Here is a 15,341-nt window from a genome sequence, read left to right as displayed (position 1 = left end):
AGACACAAAATAGGCTAATTATTGGATAAAATATAGCCACAGTCAAAATGGAAAACCCCTACAGCAGTTTCAGACACTACACAGGAAGATGTAGCCTAATTTAAACTGGTGTTATTAGCCTACGGTAGGCTACTTTTGCAAAAATGCTCACTCAGTGAGAAACACTCAGCTGTCTTCGTTTTTTGTCGTCGTATTAAAATGAATTTGGCTAAAGTCTATTTTTTAAAACAATAAAACTCACCGTTGCAATGAATTACTGGTTATCACTAGCAGAAGGCTACAATGAAATAATGTTAGGATATAACATACAATATACAATTTTCTTAAGGATAAAAAATACCTTTGTGTCCACCATATATTGGGGGGTTTCCTCCACCAGGCACATACCGTTTTTTTTAATCCGGTAAAGTTAAACCATGGAATAGATTCATCCATGAGTTAAACTCACAGTTTGCGACCTTTGCGACTGTTGACTCAATGGCGCACGAGTCAGTTTACGGCAGTGAGGAGAAGATGGCGGAGGGAGGTAATGATGCAGAGCTACTCAAGGAGAAGGCGAATAAGCACTTCAAAGGTAATTTGGCAGACCTGGCAAGTCGGTGGCTGCTTTGTGCGGTTTGTAACAGATCAAGGTGTCACTATTAAAAACAGGAAGACACCAATGTGCTGCAACACGCTCCAAGCGGAGCCGGTGGCTAACGTGAAGCTAAGCTAACGTCGCTCAGAAAGCATGCTAGTTGTAAACCCCATTCATTGGATTAGCCGGTTCAGCTAAAGGCTAAAGCACCCGTGTCTCACACTTGTGTCACTTGCTGAGATTTGTTATCTTCCACGTTGTGCACGACAATGACCGCCTTGTGTTTTCATCCAGCCGTGTTATCTGATTGTTATGTAGTTTTATCCTAGGTTCAGATACAACAACTTGAATTTTCTGTTCGCTAGCAACGCATGTGATCCGCAGCAGCAGGCAGCAAGGCAGCAATGCTTTCGGTGTTGAATGGCTGCCTTTTTTCTTTTTAAAAATCTATTTCAACGTTAAAACTTAGATTTATCTATTCTTAGTTGATTTAGATGAGGTATTGAATACGAATAGCTAGGATGGAGTCTGGTGGTCGGGCAAGAAACTGTTTAGTTTGACGGAGCAGCATCGAAAATGAAAGTCAACTTCTGTCGTTTGTGCTCTGTTACTGAGCTGTACTCATCCGTGGTAGTATACTGGAGACTCCATGCCGTGTTATGTTATACTGTCTGCCTTTTTTGACAGTGCAAACTTCCTTTGTTTGCGGTTTCCAGAGGCCCGGGCATTACCAGGGCTGACATCGTGATGAGTCAGAGCAGATGTAGTCTGTCTGTTGTAGGATGGCCGCGATTAATGCCTATTTCATAAAAGAATAAACAGGATCAGGTTAGATATGAAGTCATAATCACGCCGAGGCATTGCAGATCGTGTGCTATTACCCATCCCAGTATAAAACCTATAACCTCCAGATTATCATGCCAAGCTAAAAAAGAAATGTGCCAGTCACGTGGTGCTTGCTCGTTTTCAAATATTATAAAAAACCTGATGTAGTTTGTCCTCTAATGTTAAAATCGGGTTTATTACCTGTCTGTAAAGTTATTGTAGCAAGATTAGATTAACAAGTACAATCAAGCATGGCCAAGAAGGTAGAAACAAGCTTTGCAAATGTTTTTCAGACAGTGACACTTCACTGAGATAAGTGCTTTATCATATTAGCTGTGTGATGACTTTACAAACATGCTCTTGAACCAATAAAAGTCTCATTCTGAATCGTGTACACAAGAGCAATTGTTATGTTTAGTGATTAAGTTTGCCATGGAGTCGTGGCCAATACTCAGTGGGAAGAAGAATAGCATGTATCATGGGGGTGATATTGTCTTCACATAGCTACAGCAGGTCACGCAACAGACTACTGCATGTGGCTGTTTAGCACAAGTGCACTGGGTTAGCACTAGCAGCAGTAGACCTCCTTACAGTATGCTCACTAATTGGATTAAAGGATGATTTTGTGTCTCATAACTTCCCCTCTGTTGTTGCATTGATGTTCATGTGATCAAACATAGAATGCTGGACACAAATTACCAGAGCCCAAACTGTCATTGTGTTTAATTTACCAAAACCCAACCCCACCCAAATTGTAGTTGGAAAAGATAAAAAAGCAAAAAATGAACAATTAACAGCCTGAATGTCTGTGTTTTCAATTATCTGTTGGTTAACTAATCATTTGACCAGTTTTATTTTGACACTTTTGTTCAGCAGTGTTCTCACTCCAGTAGTATAGGAAGTAAAAATGTGTAACATTCCCAGTGTGTCTGATATTTCTACTGGGACTTTGCAGAGCCACAAACTCAGTGCTTGTCCACTGAAGATGTGACATTTGTTTTTCAGAGAAAGACTATGAAAATGCTATCAAGTACTACACAGAGGCCCTGGAGCTCAACCCATCCAATGCCATCTACTTCAGCAACCGAAGCCTGGCATACCTACGCACAGAGTGCTATGGCTATGCCCTGGCAGATGCCACGAAGGCCCTGGAGATAGACAAAAACTACATTAAGGGGTATTATCGCCGTGCCACCTCCAACATGGCACTGGGCAAATTCAAGGCTGCACTTAAGGACTACGAGACGGTAAGGAGCATCCTCGACTGTTAGGATCAGACTTGCAGCTGCCTTGCAATGTGAACTGAATATACAGGACACGAAGCATATTCACACATATACATAACTGTTTTTTTGCTAAATTTTCCCAAAAGAAAGAGCTATCGAGTTCCATCTGTTGATCTGTCACCTTGAGTTAGGCTCTTCCTGTTACCTTAACAGCCCAAAATAGGGATTATCCTTTAATCCAGTCATGATGCCAATTAGATCCAGTGTAAAGACACTGCTAATTTAGTGCCTATTGTTGTTTGTGTTGCTCATAACAAGCAATGTAAATGTATACCAGGGCTGAGACAACAAAGACCTCTAAAGCTCAGCCATACCCGCAGCAATTTATTGTACCAACTAGACAGCGCACCATGACAACAGAGTGTTAATCCTCATGAAGCTGCGAGAGGTTGGAACTAGATTTATATGTATTTATAGACTGTCACTGAAACTAAGAATGCAATATAGATTCCATACATTCTTAAACGTACAGGGAGTAACAGTGTGTGACTGTGGGTAGTTTAATTGTTGCACAGTGACTGTACCACTCAGCAATTTTTTTATTCAACCAGAAGAAACAGTTTGCATAATTAAGAAGTTGAATGCTTGATTTAGTTTTGTTACCATTAACGTTTGTTCTCTGCATTGAGTGAATGTTTTTATGTCTGCTTGAAAGCCTGTTCATAATGAGCCAGTGTCTTTTATTTTTCTTGTCTCCTCTCTGTTCTGGTAATAGGTAGTAAGAGTTCGACCAAATGACAAGGATGCAAGGATGAAGTATCAGGAATGTAACAAGATTGTGAAACAGAAGGCTTTTGAGAGAGCCATCGCCAGCGACGAGATAAAAAAATCTGTTGTTGACTCACTGGACATTGAAAACATGAGTGAGTTGAATTTTTTTATTGGGAAAATTTACAAATAATTTTGCCCCCTGTAATGACAGTGATTGAAAGCAGTAGCTAAGGATAACAAACAAAACATGCACTGATTGATTTGTTACTTTGTGATAATGCATCTGATTAAAAAAACAAATCTTGTATTGCAGCGATTGAGGATGACTACGATGGCCCCCAACTTGAAGATGGAAAGGTCACATTGAAGTTCATGAATGAGATGATGGATTGGTTCAAAGACCAGAATAAGCTGCACAGAAAGTGTGCTTATCAGGTAAACATGCTCACTCAAGTGAAACACAGCACCCTCACTGTGGGAAATCTGATTGTATCTGTAATCAAATGTGTTCCTGTACTTTTTCAGATTTTGGTGCAAGTCAAAGATCTTCTATCGAAACTACCAAGTCTCGTTGAGATCACATTAAAAGAGGTAAAGACTTCATCACTAGTGAATTAGTAGTAGAACTTGATTACATAGTGTTCAGTCTCTAATAGGACTACAGAAACCGAACAACAGTGAATAAAGTAGAACATCCATGTGAAATTATTTCTCATTTATTCTCTGCTTGAGATTAATTTAACGTCTTCTGCCTTTCTTTGCTACAGACAGAAAAAATAACAATTTGTGGTGACACCCATGGGCAGTACTACGATCTCCTCAACATCTTCAAGTTGAACGGCTTACCCTCGGAGACCAACCCTTATGTATCCTTTGTCCTTGCAGATGGTCACACATCAGGTTTTAAGTCGGTGCTGAATGTTGTGACCCCACTTGTTTGAGCTCTTCTGTTTCTAATACGACAACAACAGCCAAAAGCCTCAATTGCAGAACTTGTGCGTCATAGTGCTTAACCACAGAATTCAGCTCTTCAATGGTGACTTTGTGGATCGCGGCTCTTTCTCTGTTGAAGTCATCCTTACCCTCTTTGGCTTCAAGCTGCTCTGCCCCGACAACTTCCACTTGCTGAGGGGTGAGAACACTCACTGTGTGCCTGTGAGGGCAGATGTTGCCGTGTGTGTCATAATGTGTGACACTTAATACATTGGTGCAGTCACTAAGAACAGTCCTGACGGTGATTCGTTGGCTATTTGTTTTTTTCCAGATTACATACAGATTTCTGTATTAACCAAATTGTTTAAACGAGATTATGTGATTTATAATAACCAAGCTTTTCGCTGCAGGCAACCATGAGACAGACAACATGAACCAGATGTATGGATTTGAAGGGGAGGTCAAGGCCAAGTACACAGCCCAGATGTTCCAGCTGTTCAGTGAGGTCTTCCAGTGGCTGCCTCTAGCACAGTGTATTAATAGCAAAGTACTGGTAAGCAATGTCACTGTTACTTGTTGCTATAAAGATCACAATTGAATTACCTAGATTTTATGTGATAAAATGTACAGTTTAACAAAATATGTGTCCATATTAATTTGGAGAGCCAGTTGAAAAGAAAGAAAAACTAAGAACAAAAGGTTCAGATCACTTTTTTCCCCATTAAAATGGTAATTTGGGACAACTACTTTTAAGATTTTAGAAAGTTTTCATTTTCAAAGTAAGTTCATACTGTTAGTGATGTGAAGTGTGGAAACATTTTTTGATCACTAGATAACTTAATCCAGGTTCAACAAATCAGCCCTTATCAAATAAGCAATTTAACTGGATTAGAATGAACTTGAAGCCTGTTAACAGCACATAAGCCTGAAGCAGTTCAGCCACGTTTGAACAAGACTCCTGTCGAGGCTCTGATTGACACTAGAAGTCGGGAGCTAGTTGAGCTGCAGTTGTTTTTAAGTAAAGATCCCAGAATAGTGTAAAGCCAGAGGATTCATCTTTCTATTTGTTGTAGGAAAGATGGAGACTGACCATTCTTATCTTCAATTACAATCACCCTTAAATTAAATTTCAGTGTGAGCTACTTTTTGTATAATGGATTTACCTGAAGCTGTTATTTGCTTTTTGCAGTAGTGGTTTGATATTTTCTGTTGCACACATGATCCTATTGCAATATTCATTTCAGGTAATGCACGGAGGGCTGTTCAGTGAAGATGGTGTCACATTGGAGGACCTCAGGAAGATTGACAGGAACAGACAGCCTCCGGACTCAGGTAGGGTCAGACTCCAAAGGAATCATTAGTAGAAACTTTAAAGAAATCATCTCAAGAAAGGAAAACAGGCACAGTTCAACATCCTTGTCCACTTTTTCCTCAGGTCCCATGTGTGACCTTCTCTGGTCAGATCCACAGCCGCAGGTCAGTTCTCACCCACCCAATATATATTTTGGTTTTAGATGTGATTGAGAGTGTTCAGTAGTTGATGTTAGACCAACACTGAGTCCGCCCTCTATCTTGTTTTCGCTCGTTCACTTCTCTCTCCCTCCTGCAGAACGGCCGGTCGATCAGCAAGCGAGGCGTGAGTTGTCAGTTCGGGCCAGATGTGACAGAGCGCTTCCTGGAACAGAACAAGCTGGACTTCATCGTGCGTAGTCATGAGGTCAAAGCTGAGGGCTACGAGGTCACTCACTCAGGGAAGTGCATCACCGTGTTCTCAGCACCCAACTACTGGTATGTGATCATGCACGCTAACTTAAAAGCGCTGAGCCGGCTGTTTCTGTGGCTATTCACTCTAACTGTTGTGTGCTGTATTCTGCCTCCCCCCAGTGATCAGATGGGGAACAAAGGAGCGTATATTCACCTCAGGGCATCAGATCTCAAGCCAGAATTTCACCAGTTCACTGCTGTGGTCAGTATGCTCTTCTCGTTGTGTGTAGTGCACAATGTTTGGCAATTTGAAATTTCTGATTTAAAAAACTACCTTTGCTACCTTTACTTCTAACCCTAACCCCTTGCATGATTTGTGTCAGATTTATCCCAGAGTTTAGTTGTGCAGATTTGAAACATGGGCTCGACCAATAAATCTTTAAAAGGCATGTTGAAGTGTGATCTAATGTTTCTCCTTTACATTTTCCTTTACAGCCTCATCCGAATGTCAAACCCATGGCATATGCGAACACGCTAATGCAGCTGGGGATGATGTAGAGGCCACGCTAATCTGACACTGATGACCTCCCATCTGACCTGAACCATCCCGCCACCTCACTCCCTCCAGCGCTTGGACATGCTTTCATTCACGCTTACCCTAAGGGATCCCTCTCCCCCGACCAACTTCCACTAGCTGTATGCAGGAAACGGGTGGTGTAGTTGAAATGGGAAGAGATCACCTAGACCAGACCAGCCCAGTTTAAAACTGGACACATCCTTCCATATTATCAGTTAAAACTGGAAAAAAAAATCCCATTTCTATTCTCCTGTTGCCCGCTCATGTGTTCCATCACTGGGTAAAGAAACCAACCCTGAGAATTTCAGACAAGTCTCCTCGGAGCTGCTTGGTTTTTTAAATGTTTGTTATACTCAGCAGATGGTATGTACCAAAGATCTGTGATGAAAATGATTGTTCAGTTTTTACAAGTTGCATCTTGTGACTCTGAAACCTAGCATTGTACTGTTGGCTTGTGTACACAGCGAAGAGCATTGTTAACTGGGTTAAGAGCAGCATGTCTAAACAGTGTTTCTCAAACCATCCTAGTATATCAGTCGATTTGTTCATTTTGCAGGAATACAAAATACGATTACATGTTATGACCCCAGTCCAAAAAAAAGAGGCGGATTGTCTCTGGGTACACTCCAAGGTGCTGTTTGCCATTAGTGGTGTATTTAGCTGGTTCATTCATGTAGCTGGTAACATTTATTTTGCACTGCTGCACTGCTTCCTGTCAGGGAAGACGCTGCTGCTCTCCATGTTTTCATCCTTGACCGTCATTGTGCCACTTACCCGGCAGCTCCCGCACAGTCTACTCTCCAAACTAGCTTTGGTGTAAGGCAAACACTGATGGCACTTGATTACTGGTGACTTATTACCCCCTCTCTCCCCCCCATGTGGATGTCTTCAGTACACAAACGTCCAAATGCAACCCGTCTTGAAACGCACAGCTGCATTGTCCAACGGCCCTCAACTTTTTAGATAAAAAAAATGAAATAATACACTGACGTGTATGTATATATATACTGTATCATTTAAAGATTCCGTGTAATGTTTGGAGAAAATTATTGAATTAAAAAAAAAAACAAGTCCTGTGATTTTAGAAATAAGATGATTTCTTTCTTTGTGTCAGTCAATATTGTCCTTTTGGGGTTTCTCCCCCCCCCCCCCACCAATGAAAATCATTTTAAAATGATACCATAGTTTACTGCATGTTACTTTCCCCTTTTTAAATTCCTTATTAGTAATCCAAGTCTTACAAACAGAATAATTTCAAAAACAAATTATACTTTAAAAACTGAGCATGTTACTGAAACAGCGAGAACCGCGCATGGATGTATTACATGGATGTATTATTGTCGGAACCGCGTTGCCTTTTAGACGCATGTATTTGACGTCACGGGTCTGAACAGCTGATCGTCAGTCGTCAACCATGCGCCACGAGTTGACAACACAGCACGAGTTTCACCTTGTTGTGAACCCAGCTGGACACGGAGCGACACCGACCTGAGATGCCGAAATATTGTTCGGTGCCAAACTGTAAGAATGACTCCGGGAGCGGCGGCGACAGGAGGAGCTTCTACAAGTAAGATCACCGAGTTTAAAATATAAAATAGGAAGACGAGTGTTGGAGCTACAGCTAGATCTGCTGCTCAGGTGCTGCCGCTGGGCGCGTCATCTAACTTTAAGAAACTGTCACAGCGTCGCCTCGGACAATATGTCCGCTGGTTGAAGCGAAGATATGAGTCATTGTAGAGAGAGGAGAGTGCATATCATGTGTGCATGGATATATCGCTCAGGTTTAGGTCTTTTAGAGTCTTGATTGAATCACGACTGTAGTCTAATTCACCTGTAGATAAAAACGCTTTGGGTGGCTGTTCATTAGCCCGGCTACGGGCTACATCTTCACATTGTCAGGTTTTTCTGAAACTGCTTTAGAAATGTGTTGGTTCAGCTGGGATTCGGCAGGGATTTATCTTTTTACCTGTGTAGCTAATGAGTCATCGATGTCATGGCAGGCAACTGGACTTCTTTTCACCTCTCGAAATCGTTTGGAAGTGAACAGAAGTCCAGTTACCTTGAAGTACAATTTATTATTATGTCCACCCCAATTTGGCGAAATCCAACACCTCTGTAATGTTTTACACCTGAACAGCTCCACAGTTCACAACATATGACAGCTAAATCTCTTCAACACAAAGTGACTATCAGGGTTTACCTCATGACACGCCACAGGGGTCACCTGAGCCTGTTTATCGATCAGGAGACAGACTGCAATGATGTCATCATTTAATCCTGGAGCTGGAAGCTGGAAGTTAGGCGACAACACAACAAATTGCTTTATTTCTAAACACTGGAAACCCTTTAAAACTTTAATCAAAGTGTCCTGTTGACAGAGATGGGACCAAGTCACACATGTGCAAGTCTCAAGTAAGTCTCAAGTCTTAACCTTCAAGTCTCAAGTAAGTCCCAAGTCATTTCACTTTGGGCAAGTCAAGTCAAGTCAAGTCACAGGTTATGTCAAGTCAAGTCCAAGTCAAGTCCTGCATAGGTCAAGTCAAGTCCAAGTCAAGTCACCTTATTATTGCAATTTCACCCGCAGAATCTAATCTAAATAAAGTGAAGACAATATATTATAATAGAATAGAATAGAAAATCTAGCATGTCTTAATGCATTAATGAGCCTCTTCATACCTGATCTGATCACAAAAGGTCAACTCCAACTACATCAATAGAATAGAATAGAAAATCTGTTCTACTCTATCATGACAACACCATTCTCAGCCTGCAATACAGAGTAGTTTTAGATATTAATTTGATATTTTATATTCAAAAGTCAAAGAATGTGTACCATTGAAACATTCCTGGATGCTATGAGTGACAGGCAAACAGCTGTGTAGTCACTGCAGATTCTGCAGCAGTGAGAACGTGAGGCTGAAGGAGAGGAGATTTATAAAAAAAAATTAAAAAAAAAAAAAAAAAAGGACACGTTAGCTCCTCGCTATGGTAACGCTGGTAACAGGTGACTGTTAATATTGGTTACTGTGAGTCTGGCCCGTCTCTGAACAGCGGCGGCGATGCGGCGTTAATGAAGCAGCGTCAGGCCGCTCACCGTCACTAAAACTCCGGATGAAATCTCCGAAATAAAACACTGAGCTGCGAGCGTCATAGCACGCCATGGATGTATTATATTATAGCCTAGATCCATGTAGCACGCCCGCTGCAGTGACCCTGGAGGCCCCTCCGTATCAAACCCCCCTCTCACTCTCTCCCCCTCCCTCTCTCTCTCCAGCGGTCCTTTCAAAATAAGTGCATAAAAAGTCCGGAGGGGGAAAAAAAAAAAACACACCGACTGAGCTGGTGCCGTGCCGGTGAAAAATTCAGCGGTGGCGGCTGGTCATTCAAGTCATTCAAGTCATCGTGTCTCAAGTCAAGTCAAGTCCCGAGTCTTTAACCTCCAAGTCCGAGTCAAGTCGCAAGTCTTTTATTTTTTGTCAAGTCAAGTCAAGTCGCGTCAAAATAGCGACTCGAGTCGACTCGAGTCCAAGTCACAGTGACTCGAGTCCCCATCTCTGCCTGTTGACAACATCCAAAACCAGGTGAAATGTACCTATATAGGCTAATATCACAAATTGGCCTCAAGTGAAACAATTTATAGAGCGTCACACAAACCCTTCTGTTCTCCCTCGAATCAGGAATAGCTTCCCACAACTCTTTACAGTGTCAAATGGAGGAAACCTCAGGGGGAGCGATCCAGTACAGGACAGATGCTCATGATGTGTGCACAGGATACAGTAGATCACAAAAGTGAATTGTACAGTGGATTACAGCCACTCATTTTGTTGTGGGAATATGCAAGCAGAGGGACACAGAGATGGAGTGCTTATCAGAAAGTGTTACAGTAATCTTGTCAGCAGGACAACATGGACTTCACCAATCGTCTAGGACGGTAATTCAATTAAATAAAAAGCAACAGAGTAACAAAGCACTGCATGAACGACAAACATGACAAACATTGTAACGGTCATACCCCCTCTCTCTGCCTCCCCCTTTCCTGTCTATCTCTACTGTGGGCTATCAAATAAAGGTAAAAAGCCAAAAAATATACTTAAAAAAAAAAAAAGTGCAGCTGCCTCAAAAACTACAAGAGTTGGATTGTGTTACACGCTGTGGTGTAATATCACAAGCCAAAATGCGATGAGTCCACAGAGTCAGTCAGTGTCCTGATCAGTTGTAACGCTCAGTTTTCCAAACATTTCACCATATTTCAGTGGAGGGGGCTGAAGTGGGACCAGTGTATCACATTTTGTTGTCTTTATCATACTTTAGGTTCCCTCTACAGGACCCGGTCCGACTGCAGCAGTGGCTGAGGAACATGGGACGTGAGAACTGGACTCCCTCTCGACATCAGTACATTTGCCACGAACACTTTGCACCTTCGTGCTTCAAGGTGCGATGGGGGATTCGTTACCTGGAGAGCGATGCTGTGCCCACAGTCTTTCTGGAGGCTCAGGTAAAACACGGAAATATTAGGGCACTACCACATTTGCAAGTAATTATGTTGCTGTTATTATGCTGAATGAAAAAGTTGTTTTTTTTAAAGTTTAATTTCATTTAAAGTTAAATGTTTGTAAATTTCCCTTGTGGGACAATTAAAGGATTATTTTATCTTATCCTATCTTATCTTGTCTTTAATTTATTGGCCAGAGGATCAGAAATTACCTGTCTGATGTATTTGAAGCTTCATGCAGCATGGAAAAAAATAACAGTAAATTGGCTGCCTGTTGTCAAGTGTATTTACTACTAGGCACATAAAATGATATTTACATGTATAAAATAAATTCTATGAAGCCTAGAAAGCGTCCCTCCAGGCTACGCCATAAACACTATCATGTTGTTTTTGACACGCATTTCTGCTTCTTTCTAGAAACGGAAAGCCACGGATCAAAGTGAGAAGAAGCCAAAACGCCTTCGCGCTAACACTAATCACAGCACAATGGCATCAGATGATAGGATGGTCGAGATGGAAAGTACATTGCACACAGTACACTTGTTTGAGATCACCGTCGACCCGTTGCAGCAGGGCGACACCAGTCTGGTGGCGTCGAGCGACGCTGTAGAATCCGATTCTTCCCTCAGGACAGATGTGACTGCGCTGGCGTCGGTGGACGGATCTGAAACGGGGGCAAATTTCCCTTTAACTTTATTCCAGACAGTAGATGATCTAAGTAATGGTGGAGAGGATACAGAGGTGGTAGTGATGTCTGAGTGCACTGCTGATGAAAGCCAAGATGAGCTTGTCAATGGAATCGCTGCTGCCATTTTAACTCAGGGCCACGGGCTGGTCGCTAGCGAGTCCACACTTGGCTGCACAGATGAGGTCGTCGCCTCCCTCAGTGTTGAAGATGTGACTTGTACCACAGAGGACTTCCTGGATGTCCAAGAAGGCCAGGAAACTCAAGTCATCGCCTACTTTGAGACGATACCAAACGTTTTCCCCTGTGAAACCTCCACACAGTTCACCTTCTCCCCGGATACGGTGCTGTCGTCTGCTCTGAGCTCCAAGCCCATCCCATCTACACTTCCTATAGTGTCCAAACACGTGCCACCTTCCCCCACTTCACTGGTTCTCACTATGGAAAGATTGGACACAGATGGAGAGGTAGATGACGGCAAGTCGGAGGAGGATAGCCTTGAGCGGCAGGATCACCAGCTGGAGGAGCACTGGTGAGCACTGACTCTCAGTTTCAAGGCTGTGAAGATTTGACCCAAATTGTGTTTTTGTTGATGGCAAAGTGGTGTAGGGTTTAAAATAAGAGCAGAGTCACAACTAAATCTCAACAAAAGATTATTAACATTTTTGTTGAAGAAAAGTTCAAATATCGATGCTTATCTATCTCACTGCCCCTTTGACAGTTTGTTTACCTTGTTTGCACAAACAGCTACCATAGGAACAGCCTGAGCAAGGAGCAGCTGGAGGCGATTGTGGCCGAGCTGCAGAAGAAGGTCAAAGTGCTGCAGCAGCGACACCGTCGGCACCTGGAGAAGCTTCTGGGTCTGGAGAACACAGTTAGCCAGCTGAGGCAAAGCAACCTGCTGAATGAAGAGCGACTACAACTGCTCGAGAGGGTACTGATAAGATTTTCTTTTTAGCTGTTGCTGAATTCTATTACTTCACTGGATATGTTGAATAATATCAGAGTCTCTGTTCATCAACCCCTTCCCATAGGCCTACATACAGACGAGTGTGGCAGTGACAGATGCTGGCGAGACTGTGGCCATCATCTATGAGGAGGACGATGCTGCGTACTTGTACACTCCACTGAATAACACAGAGGAAAAGCTGTGAAGCCCAGGTGACTGTGGGCCTCCCACCTCTCTCTGTCTGCTGACCATGTGCCAAAAATGAAATGACGTGGCCAATGCTATTGAAAACAAAGTGCTACCTAATTGTGTGTCTGTGTCTGTGTGTGCATTTTTGTTTGTTTTGCTCTGTAGTTTTCTCTCAACAAACCGAGATCTGTGTATGAAATGTGGTGGTAGGTTTGGCTCTGTTTTCAGCTATGCACATATGTGGGACAAAGTTGAATGTGTTTTGTAAGGGATATGCCTCTTCCAATTTATGTTTGACTTATTAAAGTATTTTTGTTTGTGATAATGAACATACCAAATTAAAAAAATAACTTTTAAAATAATCTGTTAGGTTTGTGCCTCGTTTCTATTTCTGCTATGAAATGCTGTAGTTATTAAAAGAGAAAAAGATAATACAACCAAGCACAGGTGCATGAGAAACAGTTTGATCTAATTACTGACAACTTCCTAACTCCTAACTTTGTCGTGAAGGTAAATGCATCATCATTTGGGCATAATGGTTTGGTTCAACGGTGACAGGGTGGAGACACTTTCAGTGCAGCTGTCAGTACAGATTCATGCTCATCAGGTTCACTGTGTGCTGAGGAATTTGTGAGGTGTTTCAGCAATGATGCAATCTGCATAGTGGTACAACTGGCTCCAGAATTTATTCTGTTCAAAGAAAGGAGTAAGAATGGCTTTGAGGTCTAAGACCAAATTTCTTGGTTAATTTGTCGTTCACTGCGTTGGTTCTGGACTCAGCAAATTTGTCCAAAATTACACATGCTTATTGATTCCTTAGATCAGATGCCTTTCCTCTGATGCTTGTTTCTGTTTCTCCACTGAGTGGCAGGAAAAGTGGCTGCGTCACCCGGTAAATCTCATGTGACAACAGGAGAAGACTGTAATCACAGTAGACCGAGTCACTCTCTGTCTCAGAGTCACCTAGTAGACAGAGGCAATAATAAATGGTTAGTGAGAACTGTTACGGCCGGAAGGGGTTCGGCCTTGTGTGTGTCTCCCCCTCCTTGTTCCCCCACAGCTCCACCCAGGTCCCAATCAGCGAAACGAGGCTCACCTGGTCCACTGAGCTAAATACCCTGCCGCTGACACTGGAAGAGGGGGGGCAGTGCTGGGGACTGCTGGGCTTGCCTGCCTCCCATCATGGCTTTTGTTTGTGTTAGCGTGTGTTTATCTTGTTTGTACCTTTATGTTGTGGATTAAATCCTCTTTTAGTTAAATTAGCGTCTTTGTGTTTGGTTTGGGGTCATTGGTTGGGTCCATTGTTATGCCCCTCCGGGCCAACAAAGTTCTGGGGTGTAACAGAACATACAGAGAAACTGCACAGGACTGCAGCACTGACGTCACCTCGGTCAGGCGTCACTGCTCTGTTGCCATGACTTTTACTGACGTGTGTGTGCCTGTGAGAGAGACTATAGTTGATGATACAGTAAATTGATATAGGCTACCTGGGTGATGATAGGCTCAGTTGCATCCAGTCTATTGTGCAATATCTATTTGTAGAATATTCATAGTATATTAGGAATATATAATTAATTATTGATTCAATATAAAGAAATACTACCTAATTATCCCTTTATTTACAGGCCATTTGTCATGGTTTGTTTCCTGTTACCTGTTCATGTCCTGTTTTATTTTGAAGTTCCATGTCCTGTCTTCCTGTGCTCGCCCTCCTGTGATTACCGCATGTGTCTCACCTGTGTTTGATTGCCCCACCTGTGTCCCTTTGCCCTTATATGGTCAATCTGTGCTCTTACCTCGTGCTGAGTGTTCCTGTTTCTTCCGTGTTCCCCAGTGAGTTCCCGCGTTTCTTTTGTAAGGCAATAAATATTTTTTCGTTACTCCACCATCCCTGCCCTTGTCTAACTCGGCATTTGGGTCCAGTTCCTGCAAATCCCTGACACCACTGATTAAAAAACAACAATTTTTAGTCACAGAAAAAATAATAAATAGTAGGGGAGAGTGGGGTAATGTGAGACACCGGGTAATGTGAGATGCCCCCTGTATCTAGAAAACGGAACACATTTTTGGTCATGTGACCATTATGTTTTCAAGCCCCTTCCATTTCCCCATGGCTATGAAGTAGAGGACCTCATGATGCTGTGGAAAGCATGTTTTTTTTCACAAAAATATAATTTTTGCATGTAAAAGTAAATTTTCTTGCTGTCAACTTAATCAACTGTTGTGCCAAAGCAAATTGATTCAGGTAGAAAAACGTATATGATACATGATGATGAACTACCAACACATAAAACCATGTGATGATGCTGGCTGAAAATTTGCCTGAATTTCTAAGAGAGGTCGTTTTTTCTAAAATGGGGGTGTTGGGGTTAAGTGAGAGAAATGCTGCGGGGTAAAGTGAGGCCATGGATGT

At 42.4% G+C, this 15,341-nt stretch overlaps 2 protein-coding genes across 2 annotated transcripts; both read left to right on the top strand.

Annotated features, from left to right (window-relative positions):
• Positions 1 to 477: 477 nt before the first annotated feature.
• On the top strand, positions 478 to 7,646 carry ppp5c (protein phosphatase 5, catalytic subunit; the record flags this gene model as incomplete). The annotated part of the gene is made up of 13 exons (XM_083985241.1): positions 478 to 574; positions 2,408 to 2,649; positions 3,404 to 3,551; positions 3,713 to 3,834; positions 3,925 to 3,990; positions 4,167 to 4,265; positions 4,426 to 4,531; positions 4,743 to 4,885; positions 5,577 to 5,664; positions 5,768 to 5,808; positions 5,942 to 6,120; positions 6,217 to 6,298; positions 6,532 to 7,646. The coding sequence occupies 13 exons, from the start codon at positions 478 to 480 to the stop codon at positions 6,592 to 6,594; spliced, it is 1,476 nt and encodes a 491-aa protein (XP_083841367.1). The 3' UTR covers positions 6,595 to 7,646.
• Positions 7,647 to 8,019: 373 nt separating this feature from the next.
• LOC310995997 (THAP domain-containing protein 5-like) lies at positions 8,020 to 13,496 on the top strand. Its single transcript, XM_083985242.1, has 5 exons — positions 8,020 to 8,180; positions 10,925 to 11,108; positions 11,523 to 12,322; positions 12,538 to 12,724; positions 12,825 to 13,496. The coding sequence occupies exons 1-5, from the start codon at positions 8,107 to 8,109 to the stop codon at positions 12,942 to 12,944; spliced, it is 1,365 nt and encodes a 454-aa protein (XP_083841368.1). The 5' UTR covers positions 8,020 to 8,106; the 3' UTR covers positions 12,945 to 13,496.
• Positions 13,497 to 15,341: the final 1,845 nt, after the last annotated feature.

This window comes from Trachurus trachurus (assembly GCF_905171665.1).
Source record: "Trachurus trachurus genome assembly, chromosome: 13".
NCBI classification, from domain to species: domain Eukaryota; kingdom Metazoa; phylum Chordata; class Actinopteri; order Carangiformes; family Carangidae; genus Trachurus; species Trachurus trachurus.
Note: the sequence above shows the minus strand (reverse complement) of the source record. Positions and strands in the feature narration are given on the sequence as shown.